This window comes from Coloeus monedula (assembly GCF_965178545.1).
Source record: "Coloeus monedula genome assembly, chromosome: 19".
Taxonomy (NCBI): domain Eukaryota; kingdom Metazoa; phylum Chordata; class Aves; order Passeriformes; family Corvidae; genus Coloeus; species Coloeus monedula.
The window spans coordinates 5,664,723-5,689,388 of record NC_138799.1 but is presented as its reverse complement, the minus strand read 5'-3'; the positions used below and the strand labels follow the sequence as shown (position 1 = coordinate 5,689,388).

At 58.0% G+C, this 24,666-nt stretch overlaps 2 protein-coding genes across 2 annotated transcripts in view; one reads left to right on the top strand and one right to left on the bottom strand.

Annotated features, from left to right (window-relative positions):
- The window catches only part of TMEM104 (transmembrane protein 104), a 42,395-nt gene extending 36,779 nt beyond the window's left edge, over positions 1-5,616 (top strand). Inside the window, exon 9 of the mRNA XM_082293903.1 lies at positions 2,103-5,616. Coding sequence (XP_082150029.1) covers positions 2,103-2,863 — 761 coding nt within the window. The 3' untranslated portion in view covers positions 2,864-5,616. The remainder of the gene's footprint in view (positions 1-2,102) is intronic.
- A 3,318-nt stretch (positions 5,617-8,934) lies between these two features.
- Positions 8,935-23,850, bottom strand: GRIN2C (glutamate ionotropic receptor NMDA type subunit 2C). The gene is made up of 13 exons (XM_082294147.1): positions 23,390-23,850; positions 18,888-19,311; positions 16,771-17,366; positions 16,139-16,253; positions 15,406-15,617; positions 15,122-15,290; positions 14,625-14,778; positions 13,210-13,335; positions 12,889-13,118; positions 12,524-12,684; positions 11,803-11,990; positions 11,065-11,297; positions 8,935-10,675 (listed from the first exon to the last, which is right to left on the bottom strand). The coding sequence occupies exons 2-13, from the start codon at positions 19,293-19,295 to the stop codon at positions 9,266-9,268; spliced, it is 4,002 nt and encodes a 1,333-aa protein (XP_082150273.1). The 5' UTR covers positions 19,296-19,311; positions 23,390-23,850; the 3' UTR covers positions 8,935-9,265.
- Positions 23,851-24,666: the final 816 nt, after the last annotated feature.

Genomic DNA, 24,666 nt, shown 5'->3' with positions numbered 1-24,666 from the left:
GTCTAGCTCAGATACGGGACCAGCTCAGGATGGGGCTGCAGAGCCTGACTGCCTCTCCCAGGCAAGCAGGAAAGGAACAGTCTCAGCACATTTCCAGAGCTGCCCAGCCTGCTTTGTTTTATTACTCAGGGCATCTTCTCCTCTTCCTTGTAGCATGTGCAGCCCCAGGGAGTGCAGCCGTGTCACATCACCTGGAACACAGCTCTCTCTGGCTCTCTTGCTGAGCAGATATGGCTGGCAAGCATCTCCCCTCTGGGGAGCAGTGGGGGAGGCACAACAACTGTACCCATGTTCGCAGTGCCCCTCACTTGCTGGGCTTGAGTGAAGGCAAGGGGAATTGCACACCTCCAGAGCAATGAGCTGTTGCCTTCCATAGCTCTCTGTGACTGCCCTTGGGGGAGGAAGTAGAACCTAGCACTCCCAAAACGACCTGGCCTTGTGGTACCATGAAGGAATGGCTCTGCTGCCTTCAGTCCAGTGTTTGGGGAGGGCTGGTAGACGTGCCCTGTCACTGGAAAACAGTTGGAAGGGAGAGGTTTCCTGAGGCAGCACAGGATGAAATGCAGCATGTGGCTTGGGAAGGGTTCAGCATGGAGCTGGTGTTTGCTGCAGGAGAACGTGAATTTCTGAGAGAGGGTTTTGGAGAGTGCTGGGGGTGTGTGGGAGGCAACGTTCAGTGAGGTTAATCTGATCTTGCTGGGCACAAGAGAGGCAGCATTCACTAACTGGTCTGCAGCTGTCTTCCCCAGTCGCATCCCTGGCAGGGGTTCCCATCTCCAGCCGCCTGTTGTGGGGAGCAGGACTGGGCACAGAGCAGGCCCATAATCTTGTCACCCCAAAGTGAGCCTGCCCAGCTCCTAGCACTGGTGCCAGCCTCCTATGGATTTGAACTGTGCACTGCCCTGTTTAATTCCTCTGGATTTATATTAATGGCATTCAAAGTTGTCTGTAGTAGTTGTCTCAGCATTTTGTTGATTTTTTTCATTACCTGATAATTCACGGCTCTGTTCCTGTGCTGGTGCAAGGACAGCTCTGTGCAAGCCACTGTGGCCCACCCATTGCAGTGCCAGACTGTAAATCTCACTGCTTGCTGCCCTGCCAGGCAGGTCCTTTTCTCCCTGTTGCTTGTTAACTCCAGCAGTTGATGATCATCTTTCCCAGGTTGATGCAATTTTTGTGACACCAGAATTAGTTTTCTGCTGGTTTTATATGCTGTGCTGGGAATGAGTCTCACAGTAACTGCTCTGGCTCAAATTTCCACCCTCAGAGTAATAAGGGCATTAGCCCAATCTTCTCAATTCATTTTGTCCCTGGCATGTTGTTATTTGTAATAAGCTTTGTAAAATGTTGTTAAGCTTTTTCCTGACATAACTGAAGGGTAGATGAGCAGACTTTGTGTCTAGAAACGATGAATTTTAATAGCAGTCCTTCAGTGCTGCTTTAGTCCCTTCCAGACTGGCTTCTCCACCCTGGGATTAGCTACAGACAGCCTGTTCCTCCTGCCCAGGAAATGGCTGGCTAGTTCTTGCTCTATCATGCTTGACAGATCCCAGGGACAGGAAAGCATGGTAGTAGCTGCTGCTCCTGTGTGCTTAGGGGAGGTCTTGAAAACATTAGTCCGGTTGGAAATGTGTAGGAATATTACTGGGGTTGACTGGAGCCAAGTCAGAGCTCAGACATCTCCAAGGCTTTTTTAAAAGGTGATATTTAACCCGTGTGTGTGTGTGTGTGGCAGAAGCATCCATGGACCAAAACCTTTGAGGGCTTAGGGTTCACCAGCCATGTCAGCCTTCTGCCTCCAAAGGGCTCAGGGCAGCCCTGTGCTCTTGAGGGTGGGAGGGTGAGTCCCTGTGGGAAGGAGACTGGAGGGAGATGCCTGAGCCCATTCCCTTATCTGCTGACTGGCACTGACAGCAAATCACGATTAATTCCTGTGCACCTCGCCTTTTATGTAGCACCCTCAGATAAGGTGGTACATCAAAGAGATAAGGAGATGCTCTTGCATAGCAGGAGAGAGTTGATGCCAAGACTGCCAGTGCAATGGGAGGAGGGTCATGGGGAGTGCAGGCCTGGGCTTGACCTGAGACCTTCTCTCTCTCCAGCTTTCATCCTCATGATTATTCTGGCCCTCATCCGCATCGGCAGAGGCCAAGCTGAAGGTCACCCGTCCATGGCCCAGCTGTCGGGCATCCGCAATCTGTTTGGGGTGTGCGTCTACTCCTTCATGTGCCAGCACTCCCTGCCATCCCTCATCACCCCCATCTCCAAGAAGAAGCACATCAACAAGCTTGTGGTGCTCGATTACATCCTGATCCTGGCGTTCTACAGCCTCCTGTCCTTCACTGCCATTTACTGCTTCCGCAACGACACCCTCATGGACATGTACACGCTCAACTTCACCAACTGCGAGATCATCAGCGTGGCCTTCATTCGCTACTTCCTGGGCCTCTTCCCGGTCTTCACCATCAGCACCAACTTCCCCATCATTGCAGTGACCCTGCGCAACAACTGGAAGACCCTTTTCCACAGAGAAGGGGGCACCTACCCGTGGGTGGTGGATAGGATTGTCTTTCCTGCCATCACGCTGATTCCCCCAGTGCTGGTGGCTTTCTGCACTCACGATCTGGAGTCCTTGGTGGGGATCACGGGAGCCTATGCCGGGAATGGGATCCAGTATCTCATCCCAGCTTTCCTTGCGTACTGCAGTCGGAAAGACACTCAGCTGGTCTTCGGCAGCGGGACCGTGAACAAGCACCTCTCCCCTTTCCGGCACACCTTCTGGATTGTGTTTGTGCTCATTTGGGGCTTCTCTTGCTTCGTGTTTGTAACTGCGAACATTGTCCTGAGTGAGTCAAAGCTCTGATGAGGGGTAGCAGCACACTCCCTCTGGAGCTCCAGAGACTCCAGCATTTCAGCTCCCCCTCTGGAACTCCCCAGTGAGGGGAAGAGGCAGTGTGAAGGGAAGTTTCCAGGCCGTTGGCTTGGTGACACAGACTTTTCTTCACTCCACTTTGGATGTGGATGGAGTGGACTCAGCCTTGTTACAGTTCTGGTTCTCAGACGAAGCCCTGGGGCTGAGCCCTTGGCAGCCTGCACCGTTAAACAGTGTCCAGCCATTCCTGCCTTTGGCTCTGTCAGAGCAGCACATTCTCTGTCTGTCCCTCCCTGGCTCTCTGTGTGCTGCTGGTCTCAGCACACAGGAAACAGCCTTGGCTGCATCACTAAATGTCCCTTCTCCCAAAGGCAGGAATGTGCTGTGCAGAATCCGGCAGAAGTTTGGGAGAACTGAGTCTCTTCTTTCTGCTGAGACTCCTTCAGACCAACCTTCTGTGCCAGCTGAAGGAAAACATAAGGGTGGAAATAGACCTAATTCAGAAGGAAATAATTTTGTGCTGTTACACTTTCTTTTTGTAGAAGCATTATCATGTTTATGCACATTGCCTGGGATCGGGGATCTTTTGCTTAGAGCTGGATTTCTCCAGCCTGGGAGTTTACATTCACACTTCCATCCTGTTCTCCAGTGCTGTAGCAGCCCATTTGGGCAGAGCAGTGCCCCTCTGCATGCAGGGTACAGCTCTTTCCACTGGAAAGGAAATCAGCCTTGCTTCCCTCAGCACCGGTTTGCGACTCTGAGCTTTCCACCGGCAGAGCCCTTCTCCCTTTCTCAGCTTTGCCCGGGGCTGGTACAAGCAGCCAGACCCTGACTCCAGCGGCCGGGATTGGTGTGGGCTGGAGAGGTGCTAATTACCCAGTCCTGACACGCGAGAGGCTCCGGCTGTGCACACTGATGCGTTCCCGGCTCCCGCGCTGGGTAATTAGCCTTGAAACGAGGTGGGTGTTAACTCAGGGGAATGAGCCGGTGCCAGGAGGAAGCGCTGTGCCCTGGCTCAGCCCTGCCTGCAGCAGCAGAGCTCCCAAAACAAGGGAGCAAAACCTGAAACCCTGCTGGAACTGGGCTTGAATTCCCCCTCTTGTCTTTCTGCACAGGGTTAGGGTGGGCTTTGGGATGCTCCTGCTCTGCTGCTCTCGGAATTGGGCTGCTCCTACCTTAGGCAGCTCTAGGCGAGTCTGCTTTTAGGATGAGTGTGGTCACTGTAACACCACCCTCTGTCTTCGGGTCCTGTGTTCAGAAGCCCTTGGGCACAGATCATCCAGGGTTTCCTGACAGAAGGAAGAACTCTAAAAGTTTTCACCTGAACTATTTTAACCCCCCTGTTATCAAAGCAGGTTCAAAGCCAGGTGCATGTCAGATCCTCCTGCCCTCTGCACTTGCTGCAGTATTAAATGTCATCGCTCACTAAAGCAAGCTTTGAACTGCAGCTCTTTTTAATCAAGCTCTGTTTTCAAGTAGGACTTTCTGGTTTCCATATGACCTGAAGTGCTCCTCCTGGGGGAATATGCAAGTACCTGGAGCTGTATAAAACCACTTCATGGCTTTTAAAGCAAAACCCTGCACCTCTCAAGCCTGAGCACCGCCACTGTGTCCTTGCCGAGCTGCCTGGAGAGGATCTGGAGGGACTGTTCATCTTCTCTCCAGCTTGATCCCAAATAGGCATTGACAGCCCCTGCTAGTGAGTTTAAACATCCCCAAGTGCTCCTGCAAAGCTGATGTGGTATCTTCAGTACCAAATTAAGAAGGGGTTTTACAGGTAGCTGGTGCTGGTGTCTTGTTTAGGCAGCAGTAGTTTGGAGGGCAGATCCATGGGGCAGCTGAGCTGGGAGCCACCTGTGTGGCAGCTGGGAGCTGGGCAGAGCTGGAGGGAGGAATTGAATGCTGATGAAATGAGCCTTTGGAAGCTGGAGAGGCTGAGGGGGCTGTTCCTCTGCACGAGTGTGCAGGTGTGGGTTCATGGAGAGGCTGAGGGCTGTCTGCCCTGGGCTGCCCATGCTTTGCAAGGTTCTTGGCTCAGCCCCTGCCCTCCACATGCCCATTTCAGTCTATTGCCTTCACATTTCATTGCAGCCAGGGAACGGGGCTGTTCTCCGTTGTTTCATCTCCTCTCACCCTCCCCTTCCCAGGGCTGCCCCACTGAGGGGGAAGGGAGGGGGCCCAGCCTGGCACCCTCTTTCCTGCCATCTCTGACATTTAAAGATGTGCCTTCTCTTCCCTGGCCCATGTGTCCCCCTCTCCCCCTCAACACAGTGTGTGACAGTGACTTCTGAGGGGCTGCACCTCCAAGAGCTGCTGGAATCCAGGTTTTGGATGCAGTGGCATGCTGAGGGCTTGTGTTCCAGCCCCAGCCTTTGCCGTGGTACCTTACTGGGAAGGGCTTTGCTCCCCAAGGAGCACGAGTGCTTCTCAGATAAAAACCCATGAATTCCTAGACACCTGTTGTCCTTGCACAGCAGCAAAACAAATTGGGAATTGGAATTGGGGTGATTAACAGTAAGAAGCTCTACGGAAGAGAACATTTTTCATATAAAACATGACATAGCAATGCCTTAAAAATTACTGGAGAAAGCAGGAAGGGGATGGTTCAGTGCAGCCAGCACTGGCTGAGGGGATGCTGGGTGACCCCACGGTGCAGGGCATGAGCTCTCTCCTCTCGCTCATCACGAATAAGTCTATTTTTATTTGGCCATTATCAGCACTAACAATTCATTATTACAGATTCACACGTGATGCTTTGTCCTGACTGTAATTAGTTTTACAAAAATGGGATTAAAACCAATAAAATGCACATTATACATCTGGTTTAGTCTGACTTCTTTTTCCATCTCTTTCTTCCTCGTGCTTAGGCACAGAGCAGCTATTCCTGGAGGGGATGGCTGTGACGGATGGGGGTGCAGGCCAAGGAGAAATGGCAAGTGGAGAGGCTAATGGAGACCCTCACCTCTTCTCTATTAGCCTCCTGCAACTCTGGGTGCTAGCTGCAAACTCAATTAAAACATCTGTACTTTCCCCTTCTCAATTATGGCTCTTTACACTTAAAGCCAAACAAATTGAATTGCTCTGCTGCCTCAGGCTGCAAAGGCAGTTTCTGCTAGCAAATTTATTATCACCATAAAGCGCAGCTTGATTTATGTTAAAATATTAAAGCAGATCTTTATGATGGAAATAAACACTTTCTGCTGTGATTCTCTCGAAGGACCTCACAAGCAGTGGCGGATTTTGGGGCTTGGGCTGTAAATCTGAGGCCAAACTGGCATCGGGGAGGAATTCAGTCTATTGCAGTGCTTGGAATAGCAATGGCCAGGGAAAGAAAAACGTTGAACCTGAGAAGAAGCTTTAGGCAAAGCTTGACCACCACCACGGAGCTGTGTGTCCCTGAGGGGATTCAGCTGTTTGAAGGTTTAGGGAAAGTGCTCACCAGCCTTTTTCCTGGATGGATTTGGGCAGCCCAGGAGCTGTCAGTGGCTCAGGGAAGGGCACCTGCTGCAGGGTCTCAGCTGGGGAAGGTTTTGTGCCATGGCTTTGGCCTGGCAGGAGGCAGTAACCAGGAGGTGGCTGCACCTGCTGCTCCCTCAGGCATCCTCAGGCACAGGCATGGCAGCTGTCCCCAGCACCTTCCTGGCCCCGTATCTGTCCTGGATTGTGATTTAACCAGTTCCCTCTGCCTTAACCTGAGTTACCATCTCCCATAGCAGCACCAGCATCTCCGTGCCATTGGAACCCCTTCCCAGTGGCTGACCTGTGCTGATCTGCTTCATTCCCCCTCTCCTCATCAGGATGGATCTTATGATGCTGAGCAACGGGGCAGTGAAAATAGGACCTGCCATGGAGATGTCAGAGCTGGCAGAGGCAGGGGGTGGGTTTGGGGGGACACTGCCCACCCCCCGCAGTGGGGCTGAGCCCCAGAGGTGGGTGCCCAGCAGTGATCCAGCCATATTTCTCTCTGCATAGCAGCCCACAGCCTCCTGGGGTGTCCCGGGTGCCAGAGCAGGCTGAATTAAAAAGTGATTGATTAGACAATTTCACCAAAAAGAAATAATATCCCTCAACGTCTGTTAAACACTAAATTACCCAGCCCCTCTTTGGAAAGCTTTGCTGCACGGTGCTTCCAGACTACTGCTTCCCTGAAGCTTTGTCCCTTGCAGGACAGGAGCAGGGAAATGCTGCAGGAGCAGCTCAGCCCTTCCTTGGTCCTTGGGGGTCACAGATCCCACCGGCTCTGGGCTGGTCATGCCCCAAACACCTCCTTTCCCACCAGTGCCCAGCACCTGGCACCAGGAATGGGAGAAAAACTGTGCTTTTCCATCCCAATTAGCATGTAAAGATGATTATGCAAATGCCACCATGGTGGCCGGGGGTGTGGGCATTCACATGGGGCACCCAGAATAGCCCTGGCCTTACACCGGGTGCTGACACCCAATCCTGAGGCCACCTCCCCTGCGAGCACCCCCTGCACCCCATTTGCCCTGTTCCTCGCTGTCCTCAGCCTTCCACAGCAAAGGCCTTCAATAAAACATGAAGCAGATCCATTTGGCTTCTGCTGAGTCACCAGGGACATCACTAATTAATTCAAAAAGTGGGTTGGGGATTTTTGATACTTTTTTCCCTTTTCTGCTCCCCTTTGCTGTTACAGCCCGAACCCCAGCTGAGGTTTGACTGCAGCTGTGTGTGCTGGCTTCCTCCAGCCAGAGAGCCGCAATTTGAGGGAAAGTTCCCAAGGCCACGCTGGAGCTTCCCGGGGACCAGCCTGTCACCCGACAAGGCATCTGGGGCACTCAACTGGGAAGAGCTGCCCCAGGTGAATGGGTGCCATCACCTGGGGCAACCTGGATGAATACCCTCCTCTTCCACCGGATTTACTTATTTATGGCCTTTATTTATACACCAGCACCTCCCACCCTCGCCAGGAGGCTTGGAGGGGCTGCCAAAACAATTAAGAGACAATTGCGATGATAAATAAGTAAAGGGAATTAAAGCGCCGGCACCAGTGTGTGATGGCAGCCAGGCTGGGGGATGGGGGACTGGCTGGATTTAACCCCAGACAGATGGATGGACAGCCAGATACTGCCAATGCTTTTGAGCCTGGACCACGCGTGGCCGGGCCCTTCTGGACCTCCTCGGGGCTTTGCAGCCGTCCCTGCGGCAGGGTTGGGTGTCCCGGGGCAGTCCCTGCCATCGTCCCCTCGCTGTTACCGGCCCCGGCTGCTCGGTGGCTGCCAGCAACCCCCAACAACTGCGTTTTAATCGGGAAAGAAGAAAAAAGGAGAAAAAAAAAAAAAAAAAAAAAAAAGAAAGGAGCTCTAGAGCAGCTTCCTGAGCTGTTCATGGAGGAAGGCGATGCCAAACCGGCTGGGAAGAGGGGCTGAGGGCTGGCATCTCCCTGGGACAGCCTGCCAGCCAGTCACGGGCAGCTCCGTGTAGTCCTAGTGCTGCTCTGGGATGGGGCTGGAATCTCCCGGCAAAGCCGTGGCTGCAGCCCGGAGCCCCGGAGCCTCAATTCCCATTTCCCAAAGACCCTCTCCCCTGCCTGTGAGTCACGGCCGCCTCTGCTCGCGCCCCAGCCCGGCAGGGAAAGGACTGTGTCAGACGTACCTGAAGAGAAGAATTAAACCCTGCTCATCTATCACACCTGATTTATGGCTCCATCAGCCTGGAAGGAATTTTTCCCTTTCTCATTCCCCACAGAACACCTTCCCGGGGCTGCTGTGCCGAGCTGGAGATCCCTGCCAGGCTGCCCTTTGTAGCCGTGACCCGAGCCCAGGGCCATCAGTGCCCAGCACCCCAAAACCTGAGCAGGGGGCAGGAACCCCGGCTCCAGTGCTCGGCTCCAGCCTCTGCACAGGCTGACAGCTCCTAATTACCCCTCAGCGCAGTTGCCATTTGCCTTTTCCAGCTTTCCTTTGCCGGTGGGACGAGCCCGTGCCCCGGCTCAGCAGTAACGGGACACGGACGGGGAGGGGGTGCACAGCACCACGAATATTCATAGGAATCCATGATACCAAGGGCAGCCCCGGAGGATGGAAGAAGGGTCCCCAGACAGCTGAAAATGTCTTTTTAATGACCTGGACGTGGCGTTTCGAGTCCCTTTGAATGAAAACAAAACGTGACGGCAAAACGGCGGCGATGTGTTTGGCGTCCCCGATGCCAGCCCTGCCTGTGGGGAGAGCTCGACCCAGCATGTACCAGCCTTTGCCAGGCTCCTCCGACTCCCCCAAAGAGCGCACCGGGACCCGCCGAGCCGCTTGGAGCATCCCGCTGCCGGCGGTGCAGGACCCCGGGAGGCCGGAGCCCGGCCGGGAGCCGCTGGCTGGCCCGTGGGGACACCCGGGCAAAGGGCAGGCAGAGGGGTGCGAACACCCCCCTGTCCCCCCATCACACCTCCGACTCCAGGCTGGAGACCCGCCGCCAGGACCCGCCGGCGCAGGGACTCGCCACCCCGCGGGCCACCAGCGGGTCCCTCCTCTCCGCCCCCAGCGCCCGCAGAAAGGCCAGCTCCCCGCGCCTCCCACAGTCTCTGCAGGCGCTGTCCCAGCGCCCGGACCCCCGGTCACAGGGGTGCACCCCGGGGTGCTCCCGGGGCGGCGGGGACCCCCGCGAGAGGTGTCCCGCGTAGAGGGGCAGGTTGGCGTAGGAGTTCATGCAGGCGTGGGGCGCGCACCCCGACACGGTGGCGGTGGCACGGGGGTTTTGCCGGCAAGCCTCCCGGTAGGACGGCAGCCTGGTCACGGGCGAGCGCGGTGGGAGCCGGCCAGCGGCCTGTGGACAGCGGGAGCCGCAGCCGTAGCCGGCCTCGGCTTCGGGGAAGAGGTCGGGCACGTCGGCGCGGGCGGGCGGGCGAGCGGCCCCGCAGCGCCGCAGCCCCCCGGGACGCCGCTTCTCGCCGCGCTCCCCGGGCGCCCTGGCCGAGCTCGCCCACCGGTTCGGCTTCTCCCGCTCCATCACCGCCGCCTCCTGCCGCGCCGGCTCGCCCCTGGCTCTGCAAGTCCTGGTGACTTTCGGGAAGGCTCCGCGAGCGCAGGATGGAGGCAGGAAGGCGCTGCCCACCTCCCGCTTTTTCTCCGCTGCCGAGAGCAGCCGAGGCAGAGTCCCTGAGCTCCCGTGTGCCCCGTCCCTCTGGAGCAGGGGGTTGTTTTGGAGCCGGTCCCCCCGCCCCGATGGCCGCTTGTGCTCCCTGTAGATGTCCGGTGGTGGGAGGTCCCTGGGGGATGTGGGGGGCGGGAGGGGAGCCCCGACATGGTTCCCCACCAGCACCTGCTCCCCATAATCCCCTCCTGGGGAAGTCTTCACCAGGAGGTGGGGGAAACCTGTAAGGGCTTCATCCCCTACACAGCCACCCCGAAACTTCAAGGGGTGTAGCAGGTGGGGGTGCTCGTTTGCCCCTCTCCAGTTTTCCTCCCCGTGCAGACGGGAGTCCACAGGGATGGGCTGGGGCAGCGGCAGCCCCAGGGGAGCACCCTTGGGAGCGTAGGCTCTCCCCAGCCTCTCGGTGGGGTGCGGGCCAGAGGGGGGGCCCCGGTGTGCGCCGGTGCTGTTCTGCACCACCAGCTGGGGTGTCCTCAGGGAGAAGGTGGTCTGGAGGCGCTCGCTGTGGTTGCTCCAGTCCTCGATGGTGCGGGTGGCCTGCTCCAGCGAGCCGCCCACGCTGGCCGTTGTCACCATCTCCTTGGCAGCCTGCAGCATCTTCAGCACGTTGGCCTGGGCTGAGCTGGCAGTGACATCGGGTGTGGGCGCCCGCCCGGGGCTTGACAGGCTCTGAACCCCATTGAAGCAGCTGTAGATGCCCTGTGGGGAGAAATGGGCCCCCCACCGTCAGCAAGGTCAGTGGCGTCCTGCCCCCTGAGCCCACCCTCCTGAGCTGAGTTCATGCTGCTGAGGTGAGGTGGCTTCAGAGCACTGATGCCCCTTCCCCAGCATTCCAAGGACTGTCAGGGTGGGTGACACCATCCTCTATCACCCCTTTCCCCAGGGATGCTAATAAGGATGTGGGGTCGTTCCAGGAGTGAGCCCTTTCCTCAAAAGCTGGCTTTTCTCACCAAGAGCTCACATCAACACAAACATCTCCAATCCCTCCCATGAGGGTCAAAGGACAATGCCCACCAAGCCATGTCCATCCCTGTGACACCGTGTGAAGACATTTGCGCCCCTCAAAAGCCCCTGTCAGCATCCCTCACCCTGCTGATGGCCAGGAGGAAGTCAAGCTTGTGGGATTTAGGGACAGAGTGACGCAGCTTCCAGTAGACGAGGTGCTCCCAGGCGAAGACCAGCAGGCTCAGCCCCATGGCCACCAGCAGCATGTAGAAAACCCCGGCCATGTTGTCGATGTCCAGCTTGCTGCTCATCACCTCATTCTTCTCATTCTGGCAGATCCCTGACAGCCAAACCGTCTCCAGCTTCTGGGTCTCGCCTGGGACACGCACAACGGTGCAGGGGGTGAAAATCCACCCTTGGGAATCACCTTCCCAAGCACATCCTTGCCCCTCTCCACCCCATTGTGGGTAGAGGAGGAGAAAGAGACCCTTGAGCCTCTGGAGCTGTAATCACCTAATGCTTGCTGCTGCCCTTGGCCTGAGCATCCCACCACCAGGGTCCTCTCCTGACTCTGTCCCCCACCCATGCGCCAGCCACCAATGCTTACTGTCCTCTTCCCAGGCTTCTCCTCAGGACCCTCAAATCTTGTGCACAGCCATTTCCTGGATTTTACAACCCCAGAGGGAATGACGAGCACAACATCCAGAGTATTTAATATCCCCTGAAAGGAGCTGGTGAAGTCCCTCAGTGCCATCCTGCCATGAGGATGTGAGCCTGGGTTTGAGCACAGGGTTTGAGCCCTGTCCCCTGGGTTAATCTGCAGGGCAGGGGTGGGGTGAGGATGGGGACAGGGCTAACGAGGAGCTCATGCAAGCACCCACCATCTCCCAGGAACTGGAGCAGGGCCAGGTCGATGGCCCGCTTCCAGTGCGAGTCCTTCTGCAGGGCGATGCCGTAGCCCGTGGTGGCAAACACCTTCCCACTGCCGATGGTCACCAGCTTGCAGCCCTCGTCCTTGCCCGCCATGTAGTTGAGCACCGCTGCATCGTAGATGAAGGCATCCAGCTTCCTGCCCCACCAACAGGAGGAAGGGTGAGGGGGGGTCTGAAAGCCTATTTTTGGGGGAGGGCTGTGCCTATCTGGGGAAGCTCTATCCCTTTCAGAAAGCTGTAGCCCATCTGGAGGGGGTTCTATGTGCTCTTGGGGCCCCTGACCCATCCTGGAGAGCTGTAACCACACTTGGAGGGGAAGTACCCAACCTTGGGGGGAGTTGTGTTCCACCTGGGGGAGCCATCTGGGGTGAGCTGCATCCCTTTTGAGGGGAGCTGTATGAAGCTGCACTCCATCTGCAGCAGGTTATGTCCTGTCTGGGGGTCCTGTACTTCATCCAGGGAAGATGCACAGAGCCATACACAGTCTGGGAGAGCTGTACCCAGCCTGGGGGGGCCACATCCAGCTTGTGGGGGACTGTACCCCAGTTGAGAAATCCCTTCTCCATCTGGGAGGTCCTGTACCCCATTCCAGGGAGCCATAGTTATTTGGGGGTGCTGTATCCCTTTTGAAGGAGCTCTAAGAACCACACCCCATCTGGAGGAGCCGTACCCCATTTTGAGGCTGGTGAGGGCGTCCTCCACAGAGCGCTGGTTGTACTTCACCATGTGGGTGTGCATGTCGGGGTAGTTGCTGCGGATGTTCCTCTCGGTGCTGCCGTTGGGGACAGTGCCAAAGCGGAAGGGTGGGTACTGCTCCTGCGGCCTCTGGAACTGCAATGGGGAGCCCCAGGGGTGGCATCACACAGTGGCCATGGCTTTCCATGTCCCCTCCCCACAGCCAGCCCTCGACTCATGCATTCATGCCCAGCCAACTGGCAGTGATGCTCAGCTTCACACACATCACTGCCAGTAACTTCAAAAAGGGGTTTTTTTTAGGGATTTTTTTAGGGTTCCCACCCCAGTGATCAGCCCCACCTTCCTGTCACTCAGCCCCGACACAGTGTCAATGTACTGCTCCTGGATCATGAAGGCAGCCAGGTTGGCTGTGTAGCTGGCGAGGAAGATGACAGCGAAGAAGGCCCAGATGAGCACCATGATCTTGCTGGTGGTGCCCTTGGGATTCTCGATGGGCACTGAGTTGTTGAAGACCAGAGCCCACAGCAGCCACACGGACTTGCCGATGGTGAAGGTGGGACCTCCCGGCCCTGTGGGGACAGGGAACAGAGGGGACAGTTGTCAGCCCAGCCAGGGGTGTGTCCCCCCTCCCAGCTCCCAGCTCCCACCTGCCCAACTCACTCTTGCCACTGGTGAGGTTCTGGTTGTAGCCAACGGGGCTGAAATACTCGAACACGAAGACAGTGATGGCCACCACGGTGAGGCACATGACGAACATCATGACCCACACGGCTGGACTGTAAGGTTCTGCAAAGCAAGTGGAACTCTGTGAGCCTCCTGGGACATCCCCTGGTCCTCTGAGGACTCCCAGGAGCCCTCCCTGGTGGATGGGGCTCATTCTGAATATTGCCCCTCCTTGGAGAGGAGTCAGAGGCTGGCAGCACCATGGCCAAGCAGCTCCACAGGGAATCAGGAGGGAAGGGGATTGGTGCAGAGCTGGGGGATGCAGCCCTGCCTAGACCAAATCAGGTCCTCATCAACAGGGAGATGTTTACAAAATGCTGCCCATCTCCAGGGTCACTGCAGGAGAGTTTCCCATGGAATCACAAGTTCTCCCCCGTGATAACTCTGCCCACAGGACTGTGCCTGCATCGGGCATGGAACCAGCCCCCCAGCCTGCGCAGCCTGTGAGTGGGGACAGGCAATGAGCCACTGCCTGCCCGGGATGATCTGGGATGGAGCAGCAGGAGGACTGGGGATGCGTCTGAGCTGTCAGTGCGCGGCCACCGAGGTCCATTTGTCAGCACGTCCTTCGCTGTCAGGCAGGAGAGGCCTCCCCTGATGGGGGTGTGGCTCATTAGCGCAGAGGCAGGAGACACGGGGACGTGGGGACCGCGGACCCCGGCCCTGCCAAAGCAGGGCAGGATGCTCCGTCTGTCCCCGGGGCTGGTGAAGGTGACCCTGCTTCCTTGGGAGGTTGGGCTCTGTGGTGTGGGGGGGACAGGATGAGGAAGATGTGCCCAGGCTGGTGGTCCCACCTTCCATGGCATCCTTAGCAACCACCTGCACCCTCCCCACACAAGAGCCCAGCTCCAGCAGAGCTGGGACGTTGCTGCTGTGCCCTTGCCGAGAGCCTCAAGCCCTGCCCAAGCCGAATTTCCTGACGACCTTGGCCAGTCTCCTCCCCTTCCTAGGCTGCAGCTTTGCTGGTGTAAAACTCATTAAATAAAACTTTTAGCACTGGAGGTTTCCTGCACTTGGCTTAACCGCTGGCTCTGGTGACGGTGGCAGAGACGGATCCCCAAAGCAGAGCTCCAAGCTGGCAAATCCCCCCACGTCCCCATCCTCCTCCTCCACACAAAAATGAAGGGGAGAAAACCACTGAGCCCAGCCTCAATCTCCAGCCTCCATCTCCATAATAAAAGGATTATTCAGACAGGGAAGGAGGAAGCCCCAAAGCCGACAGCACAATCTCCTTCCCTTATGACTTAGGCTTCTTTTTCTTGAAAGTTATTCAAACTGAACAATATTTCCAATTTGCATTTGTAGGGAGCATGGGATGAACCTGCAGAAAGACGGGGGGACACAGGGCTCACCCAGGAAAGCAGAGGGGGACACGGTGCCGTTGCTCCGGGCCACCATGACGCTGATGCCCGTCTCCACAAAGGGCACGGAGAAATCCACAATCTCGGAGCGCTCCTCGTTGATGGTGAGGGAGCCGATGGCCATGTCTGCACGCTTGTAGTACACCTGGAAAAGGGGCAGGTGGGCTTGGCATGGGCAGAGGGACAAGCAGAGGAACCCAGACCACTTTCCCCAGGCATTTCCTCATCTCCAGCATTTCCAGCCTTAATTTCTGCCTTTATTAAAAACAAAAAATTAACTTCTAAAGTTAGCAGTGGCACAGACACAACCTGCTGTGGGGTTGTAAATGTTCATCTGACTCCTCCTCCAAGGAGGAGCTCATGCCAAGCTGTCCCCTGCCCACAGTGCCACCACAGATCTCATCTCCACCAGCAAAGCCTCAGGTCAGGGGTGAGTGGTGCCCTCCAGGGAGTGTTGAAGCGGGGGTCTGAGCCATGCCCACCCCTACCTCACCAATCATGCCATTCCAGACCCCACGGACGATCTTGCCATGTTTGCCATTGGTCACCAGGTAGAGGTCGTAGGAGAACTTCACTGCCTTGGCCAGCTTCTTCAGGATGTCTATGCAGAAACCTTTGCAGCACAGCTTGGTGTAGGGATCCACGAGGCCATCGCCACTGGAAACACACCGGGAAAGATGGGTTGGACCAACCAGAGATGCTCTGAGCACCCTGGACACCACGTGCCAAGGGAGTGGTGGCCAGAATTGTTGAGCTCCATGTCCCTGCTCACCTCTGGGAGGAGTTGGTCTGCTTGCGGCAGGGCACGGTGTTGCGCACGCAGACCCCAGTGCTGGGGTCCGTGTTCTCCACGATGACGAAGGGTCTCTCCTCCAGGGTGGCCACTGTCAGGTGGCGGTTGTCGACCACGGGCTGCATGAAGGAGCCGTAGCGGGGCCACACCGGGTACTTCATGTGGATGATGCCTTTCTCCCACTTGCCCACCTGCCCCCAAGGGAGAGCACATGGTCACCCCAGCAAGGGGCTCTGGGGGATCACACGGGATCCCATATCCATCCTCCCACCTTTGGGGCTTATTCCTGTTGAGCCCCATCTCAGCATCCCTTTCCCCACACACCCCCAGACCACGGGGTGAGGTGTTTCCTCCTGAGCCCCAAGCTTCACACTTGGGTGAGCACAAACCTGGCCAAACTTTACCCAAAATACTTTCAAACTAGCAAAAACCCCTCCGCACATCTTGTTTCAGGTCTAGGTGTTTGGCTGCTGTTCTCCAGAGGTGGGCATCTGCGTTTCTGACTGAACTTACCAGCCAAATTGCAGGGGAGAACCATTGCTGCAAACCCCCACCATGGCACCACGGGTGCTTTTGGGACCAGCCACAGTACTTTTGGGTTTCACATGGTACAACCCACCCCAGGGTGGGACCCTAGCCTGTGCATGGCCCCAGGCTCACCCTGCCCAGCCACCCCTCAGTGTGCCCATCCCAGGGGGCCTGGGGGTCCTACCATCTCCCAGAGCCGGTGCTGGTTGAGCGTGATCACCACCATGGTGGGCCTGACCAGGTAGCCACCTTCATTGAAGGAGAAGTCCCTGTGCTCCCACGTCACATTGAGGAGGTGCCTGGTGGGGTACAGAGAGCCTGTAAGCTCCTGGCTGTGTAGCCCTGCACTGTACAGCCCTCCTCCTCCTCCTTCTCCTCCACCTTCAGCCAGGCTGCCACAGGTCCCATGGAAACATGTGGGGCTGAGAGCTGGGGACCAGCTTTAGCCCCCATGCAAGGGGCAGAGAGGAGCTGGAGAAAGCTCTTCCAGCAAGGAGGCACTGAGGATGATGGTCCACTGCAGGGCTGAGGATGCACAGACTGCCACAGCAGCCCCAAGGTGCCACAGAGCTATGAAAACCCCCCTGAGATCCGCAGGGGTCCTGAGTTGCCAAGAAACGTGGGAAAAGGCAAGGGCTGCTCTGGGGAGATGCTGCAGGAGAGTCCCAGCCAAGAGGCATGGACCACCAGCTGCAGCCCTCAGGGAGCATCATCCTTGCTGCCCACCAGCTCTGTACCCCTCCTCCCCTGCCCTTTCCCTCTCTTTTCCCCACTCCTCCCATTTCCCACCCATCCCAGGGGGACCCCAAGCCTCACCGGTAGAAGCTTGTGTTGGTGGCTGTGGCCCTGGTGGGGGTCCAGCAGTCCCGCCCCACCTCTGGGAGGTAGCCATGGGCACGGAAGAAGCTGGCTGCCCCCATGGCAATGATGGCCACCCCATCCCGCACCTTCTGCCTCAGGCTCAGCTTCCAGCTCTCTGTCACCACGCTGATGAGGCCGACAGGGAAGGAGGAGGGCGGCACCTCCATGTTGCCTACTGTCATGCTGGGCACGATCCAGACGTATCCTGGCCCCACAAGCCCAGCTTGTTCTGCCATGGAGAAGAGATACTCGGCCTCCTCTCGGGAGCAGTAAACAATGAGGACCTGGGCATCGATCTGGCGCAGGAGCCGCTGCATCCTGGAGCTGCTCTGCTCCTGGCTCATCTCGAAGGTGAGCACCTCCTGCAGCTCCCAGCCAAAGTAGCTGGCATCCGTGAAGGAGCGGATGACATCCAGGAAGATGTTGTAGCCTGGGTAGAGGCTGGTGATGACAGCAAAGGAGCCCCAGTCGTATTCCTCCAGCACCTTGAAGATCACCTGGATTTGCTGCTCGATGGAGACACCCAACTGCAGGAAAGCTGATCCGGGCTCCTGCGGGAGGAGAGGGGTCAGGGGTTGCTCTGGCATCATGATCCACGTCTCTTGCACCTATGCAAGCCTCCTTGAATTTGCCATCATGAAAAGTTTACAATTGCCATGAACCAGTACAGTCCATGGGCTGGAGACACCCAAAATCAGACTGATCCTCCTCCAAAGGACCTCACCCCATGCAAAGGGTCAACTCCTGCAGCCTCATATCCATTTCTGAGCTTATATACCAAAAATTCTTCCATCCTCCAAAGGAGATCAACAGTTTCTCCTTAAACCAGGAGAAAGAGGTGGGCAAGAGCTCTGCCAGGAGCATAAATCCCATCCCTGCTTCGTCTCACTACCTGCAGCCAGAGCCTGTGAAGCTCCTTCCCTCTCGCCCCACCTCCCCAGCCATCTGGCCTCTCATTAGCAAACCTTAATTGATCTGATTCTGTCTTAAATGATTCAGCGAATGGCATTTGCCAAAGGTCACATGCAGGCAGCAGGGTTTTGCCACCCAGACCCCCTCCACCTCCAGAGAAGTAGTCTGGGGTGAGCCCCAGGAAATCCCAGACAGGGAGGAGGAGACAAGATCCCTCCACTGACCCCAAAACATCCAACCCCTGGAGAAAGATGCAGAAAATCACCTGGACCTCAGCAAAGCCATGGATTATTTTCCATTGCTCCAGGCTCCATCTGAGCCCTTTACACCCACATGAGTCCACTGCCCCCACTGCCACCCAGCCAAAATGAGCTTGAGGTGCTCCAGGAGCACCAGCGGGTACAGGCAGGGCTGGGGGGGTGCAATCCAGAGGGGTTGGACCCCAAACCACTATGCAAGAAAAGCACAAAATCTGTGCCCTGAAGAAGGGCAGGATCTCAAGCCACAGGAAAGAGCAAGCACTGAAACCCCTCCAGCACCCAGACCGGGCAGGGTGGGATGAGCCACTATGAGGAGATAACCCAAATCCCCAATGCCCAGCACCCTCCAGCCTGGCTCCAGCTCTCCCTGCCACCAGCACTTCCCAGCAGGCAGGGGACAGTAACTGACAGTGTCTGGTGCCAGCGAGGAGCAGGGAAGACAGAAATCCTGTGTCAGCCATGGTGCACCTGAGATCGCCACCACAGCTGAGCAAGGCTCTTCACACTGCCCACCCGGCCATTCCAGGGCTGCATCCAGCCCCAGCAGGGTGGGAGGAAGATGAGGTTGTGATCACCTTGCCACTGCCCCAGTAGCCCCAGTGCCACCAACCCAGCACCCCGTGGTGGGCACAGGAAGCAGCACACCAGGGAAGGTCCTTCCACAGGGCGTTAAGGTCCTCTCCCACATCCCATCAACGGGGCCCCTCCTTGAAGTCCCCACCATGTCCCATCACCCCAGCTGGCCACACTGCCACAGCCACTGCCTATTCCTGCCCCTGATCCCAAAGGCTGCAGCCCAGCAGCTCCTCTGCCCTCCAGCATTCCACATCCCTTACATACTCTCTCTAATAATTCCTAATTTCTCTCATCTCCCTTGGAAATACCAAGTGAGGGTCTCACCTTTGGGGTCAGAACCACTGCAGACCCACCACTGATGCTGATGATGGGGACCTGGGTCTGGGAGGAGATGAAGTCAAGGATCTGGGCCACGGCCTCCGTGCCCACGTTGTCCTCAAAGACGATGCCGTGGATCTTGTGACTGGCGAGGATGTTGCAGATCTGGGTGAGGAGGGTGCTGGGGTTGGTGTTGTTGACGACGACAGTGATGGGGTGGATCTCCAGGGGCATGTCCAGGAAGCTCTGGGGGCTCAGGCGGGAGCGGATGTGCAGGGGGTAGGACGTGCCCCCGAACACCACGGCCACGTTGACCACCGGCTCCTCAGGGCCCGGCAGCAGGATGTCCGTGAAGGCAGCCGAGCAGCCCAGCACCATTGACAGTAGCAGAGCGTGCGCCGGCGCTCTGCCCATGTCCACCAGCGCGTCCCTGCCAGCACAGGACACAGCCCCTCACATCCAGCTGAACAGCAGGACCACCAGCCCCACTCACCCCAGCCCTCCCCACTGCCCTGGGGCATCGCCATTGCAGGTTGACCCCGGGGGAACAAGGGGACCCTCATCCCTTGGACACTGGATGTGGTGAAGGAATGGCCACAGGGCTGTATTCACCACCCACTGTACCCCTCAGTACTGTGTCACTTGTCTCCAGTCCTATGAAGCACTAACCCTTCACAGAGAGTCCCTGCTTCCCACCACCACCCTGCCCCCATCCCACCACCACCATCTCCCTCCCACTGCCCTCCCACCCCATCCAAAAGCCACCACTGCTACGCTGGTCCATATTGTCCCTTCAGCTAGGGACAGGGACAGCTGCAAGAGGTGCCAGGAGGGGCTGGCAGCTCCTTGGGGCCTCTCTCTGCAGCAGACAGCCACCCTCAATATTCAAAGGCTTTGCCCTTGAGGAAGGGTTCAGCTCTGCACCCCTCTTACTGAGATTTTGCACATCACAGTCCCTGAAGCAGGTAGTCCCCTGCCTGTCCTGCTGCCTGTCTCCCGCCCATCACACTACCTCAGCCCCTTCTCTGCCACAAAATCCCAACCAATGCACCAGTCTGGCTCCGTATCTCCAAGTTTTCCCTCTACACAGCGTCCTTCATCTTTCCTCCTTCTTGTCTTTACCCACAACATGTGTCCCCTGCTGGTAGTGCCCGCCCAGATGGGACGCCCTTCACACCGTGTCTCTGCTGGCTGCACCCCAAATCCAGGCCCTCAGGGGCTGTTTGGGCACATCCTCCCTGCCAGGTCCCCAGTTCCCCACTGCCAGTGGGTGCTCATGCTGCAGCAGTTGGGGTGACAGTCCCCTGAAGGGGGACACATCCCTGCCCACAGTGATGCACCCCTGTGCAGGAGCTCACCCCTCACAGCCCACCAACCTGTGGTCAGGGGCATCCAAGCCCCTCTGAGCCCCATTTCCCCCAGGGCTGTCACCCTCGTGCCAAGCTGGGCAGCGGGGAGGGGGACGAGCAGCCCTCCGTGGTGGCACCAGCCACGCGCTGGTGTTGCTTCATGCAGCAAGGTGCCAGCTGGTTCTCAGAAACGTCACTTGCAATTAAAAGCTGCTGTTGCTTAACGTGTTTACAGCACAGCCAGATGCTTCTCTCACTGAGTCCCAGCTGGTTTTGGGGTCTGAGCTGCCCCAGTGACCTGCACCCCAACACTCCTCCGTGCCGCAGTGACAGACACCCCTTCAGCACACTGCGAAAACGCTGCCGGCATGTTGGACTCAAAATGCGGGATTTAAACCCAACGGCTGCCAGGCTGGGCACCCTGCAAGAGCTGCGTGGTGCAGATATGAGCACCAGGACTGTCACCTCCAGAAGACAAGGAACACGAACCTTACATTTCCCTCCTGTGCCCCATGGGTACCGGGAAGGCTCAGGCAGCTGTCCAGGCACTGATGCTCACCGAGCAGCATCTCTCTCAACCAGGTGAGTTTCATCAGGGAGTCATCCACCCCCAGCACCCAGCATCACCCAGCGGGTTCACCCTACCTGACTGCATCCCCCACCCCACTCCCATCACAGCTGGTGGAGCTGCAGGAGCCACAACGCCACACCGATGGCTGCAGCCAGAGCCCCTTGGCCAGAGAGGGCAGCAGGTGAGTCATGCCATGCTGGCAGCGTCCCATGCTCTGGCACGGCCAGCTCAGTGGCCGGGCAGCCTGCGCTGCCTGCTCCTCACTGCGAATTCCCAAGTATTTTTAGTCCTGTGATAAATAATTCATCGGGAATCCGGCATCAGCTACCCGAGCAGAGAGGAAGGGGAGCAACACGCCACCCAAAACAAACAGAAGCGCCCTGCCAGCAGCACTGCCCGTCTGAGCCCTCCTCAAGGACGTTTAAATATACTCTGGGCCCTTGTGGTGGCTGATGGGGTTTGCTTGTGCCAGCCCTGGCATCTCACCTACTCCAGGCCCCTATCCTCCTCTTCCTCAACCCAGCTCTTGCCCAAGCTCAGGAGCCTCTTCCAGTACCGAGTAATCCAGGCACAGAGCAGCAGACACCCCTTGCGATGCCAAGCTCTGTCACCCCCTGCTCCTGGCTGTGACTGGGGACAGGGCTCAGCAATCTGGTTTCCCATGGACCAAGCCACGGGTGGAAAATATCCCCATCCCTCACAGCCAGAACGCACTGGAGCGGCAGAGGGGAGGTGGGCACGGGCTCATCCCATCGTTCAGCCAGTGCTGAGGCAACCAGGGCAATGAACTTCCATCCTTCCCAGGAACCCAGTGCCACCATGCAGAGTCAGGCTGGCTCACCACAGCCTTTGGCAGACATGGAAGAGGATGGAGGGGTTTAAGGCCAGAGAGCCCATGGCTGGCAAGGGGTCCATGCACAGCTTGGAGACAGGGCCACTCCAAAATGGCCGAATTTGGGAGGCAAAGGGCAGCCAGCTCCTCCAGCCCAGCCAGCACCATGCGTTTCCAGCCCGTTGTTTCTCGTACTGAGCTAGAGGGGTCCAGGAAAATTTGGGTTTTTGGCAGGGGATGACAGATTGCAGGAAAGTGGTGGAGGCTGAGGAGAAACTGAGCCCATCCCTGAGCTACTGCCAGAGCTGGGGCTGCTCTTGGGCTCAGCACAACACAGCAAAGCCCTGCTGACTTCAAAGAAAACCCACATTTTCCAACCCCTCGTAGGAAGCACTGCAGAGTCGGTCCCTTTAGAAAAGGCTTTCCCAAAAGGGAGGTTTTCCAGCCGGGTGAACGGCCAGTGGCCAGTCTGGGTCAGGAAGAAGGTGGCCATGGCCAGGAGACTGGGCAAGGCAATGCCACCTCCTGGCAGCCTCCCCAGAGGACACCACAAAGCTGCTTGATGGCTTTGGCACTTGTTTTTGTTGCTTTGGGGTAGTTTTGAGCAGGTTAACCCCCTTCCTAGGCACAGCTTCCTCTGGTGCACCAAACTCACAGAAGCCTCACGCTAAAGGCACCAATAGAACCCCTACCTCCCACCAGACCCTGAGATGTCATTTTTAATGCAACAGGGAAAGTTTGCTCCTAATTTTAAACCTCCTTTTTTGCCCTCACTCCCTCCCCTGCTCCAAGAGAGGGAGAGCTCATGCAGATATTTTGACCTCAGGAAGGAGAGAAATAAAATTCCGACACGCAAAATATCATTCAGGAAAGAGAAACCTTATCCCCCAAAAAAAGCCTCCGAGCCTGAAATCAGAGGGAAAACGCAGCCTGCGCCAGGGGATGGGGAACTGCTGCTGATGGACGGAAAGGACAGAGCGAAGCCAAACCTGGCAGGAGCCAGGTGGGGAAGAGAGGCGGCACAGAGGAGGGCACCAGGATGTGCCAGGGCTTGTCATTGCCCCGATGGGGACACCCCTGTGGAACAAGGAGACCACGATGAAGCCCCTCAGAAGGGGAAAAAGCAGCAAAACCTCCTCCAAGACAACTCATCACCATCCCTGTCCCCATGCAGGGGGGATGACTCGGGAGAGAGAAGCACTGGCAGCCCCCGGCAAGCACCGTCTCCTTTCAACCTTCATCCGTCACCACCCGGCATCACCCTCCTCTTCCTCATCACCCTCCCCTTCCTCGCCCGCACCTCCGACAGCAACAGTTGCGGGCCGGGGGCTGCGGGCCGGGGCGATGGTGAGGGCCCCACACACGCACGCACCGAAACGCAGCTTAAAAAGGTCGAATATGGATTAACCAAAAATAAACGCCAAGTGTCCTGCCTGCCGCTGGGTTACGCAAGGTGGCGGCGGGGGACACAGGGCTGGTGGCACCCAGGGAGGTCTCCTCAATTTTTCCTGCCTCCCACTCCCCCCAAAACCCCCCAGAACAGCGCCCAGGATGAAGGCTCATTTCTGTCCCGTGCCTGGGATGGGGAACGGGAGCTCTGGGGATGCGGGGGGATGCTGAGGTAGGGAGAGACGGACGGGGAAAGCCCCCACCCCAAAAAAACAACCGCCTCATCCCTAAAAGTTGCTGGCGGCGATGGCGAGGCGGCAGCGGAGCCCGTCGGGCCCCGGTTGCCCCCAGCCTGCCCGGTACTTACGGGACCGCCGCTGCTCGGTGCCTACATGCCCCGCGGCTCCGGCGGAGCTCGTCCCACCGGGGGCTCGGCTCTTCCAAAGCTTCTCCTCCTGCGGGGCAGCCCCCCGGGGCAGGGTCAGCCCCCGCCGCGGCTGGCGGGGGGCTCCGGCGGCCGCCGTCGGTCCCGGCTCGTCCTTGGCGGCGGCGGCGGCGGCGGCGGCTCTGCAGCGGCGGCTGGAGGCAGGGACGGGAGCGGAGGAAGGAGGGAGCGGGAGCGGAGCGGGTGTGCACGGGGGGGGGCCCGGTGGCAGCAGGTGTCTCGGCGACCTCCGAGCCCCGGCAGCCATCTCCCCCCGCCCCGGCACCGGCGGGGCTGCCCGGGCGGGACGGTCGGGAGGAGCGCGGAGGGATGCGGGGATGGAGGCTGGGGGGAGCCCGGGGGCGGTGGAAGGACAGGACGTGTGTCCTCCCGCCTCGCCGCAACTTCGGGGCTGGCCGCCAGCCCCGGTGGAAGGGGGGGGACGGGGGACGGACAGCCCTCCCTCCAGAAACCGGCCCGCCTCTCCTGGCACCGGGGCCGGCCCCAGTGCCGGAGAGAGAAGAGGGCAAGACCCCCTCCTTTCCTTCGCCCCTCTCCTCCATCTCCAGGAGGGAAAACCCATGGCAAAATGGCACAGACGCCGTCTCTGGGCACTGCCCGTCCCCAGTCCCAGGGAGGGCCGGAGGAATGCGGTTGGACTCCTTCCCTCCCGCCAGTATCTTCCATCCCTTTGGTGACTGAAGTGGTGGGCACTGGCCAGCTGCCCACCCTGGTGCCCCCCAGCCGGTGCAGGATAGCCTCAGGGTCCCCATCGGTCACAGGGAGGGGGGTGGCTGAACAAAGCCCCCGCAGGCAGCAGCATCCTCCAGCTGTCGCCAGGGCCAGTATTAAAGCGTCAGCTGATCCCGGAGCACTGGTTTAGAGCAAGCCAGACTGGGGGACGGGGGAGGGGGGAGAAAAGGGGGAGATACAGTAAAGGAAGGGGGGAGACAGGCAGGGGCCCTGCTGGGGCTCCCTTGTCCCTGGGTGGTGCCCACTCTGCCCCAAAACGAGCCACTGTCTGCGGGCAAAGGGACTACGGCTCTGGCAGGACCTGGCAGGAGTTAGAGCCCAACTCAGACCACACTGTGGGGGGGCAGATTCTCTCAAACCTCCTCATGTCCCGGCTCAGAGCCACCAAAACACTGGGCATCACCCCGAGAGCAGCTGCCCTCTCAACAGAGCCCAGGCACTGCGCTTCTGCCTTCCCCAGGGACAGA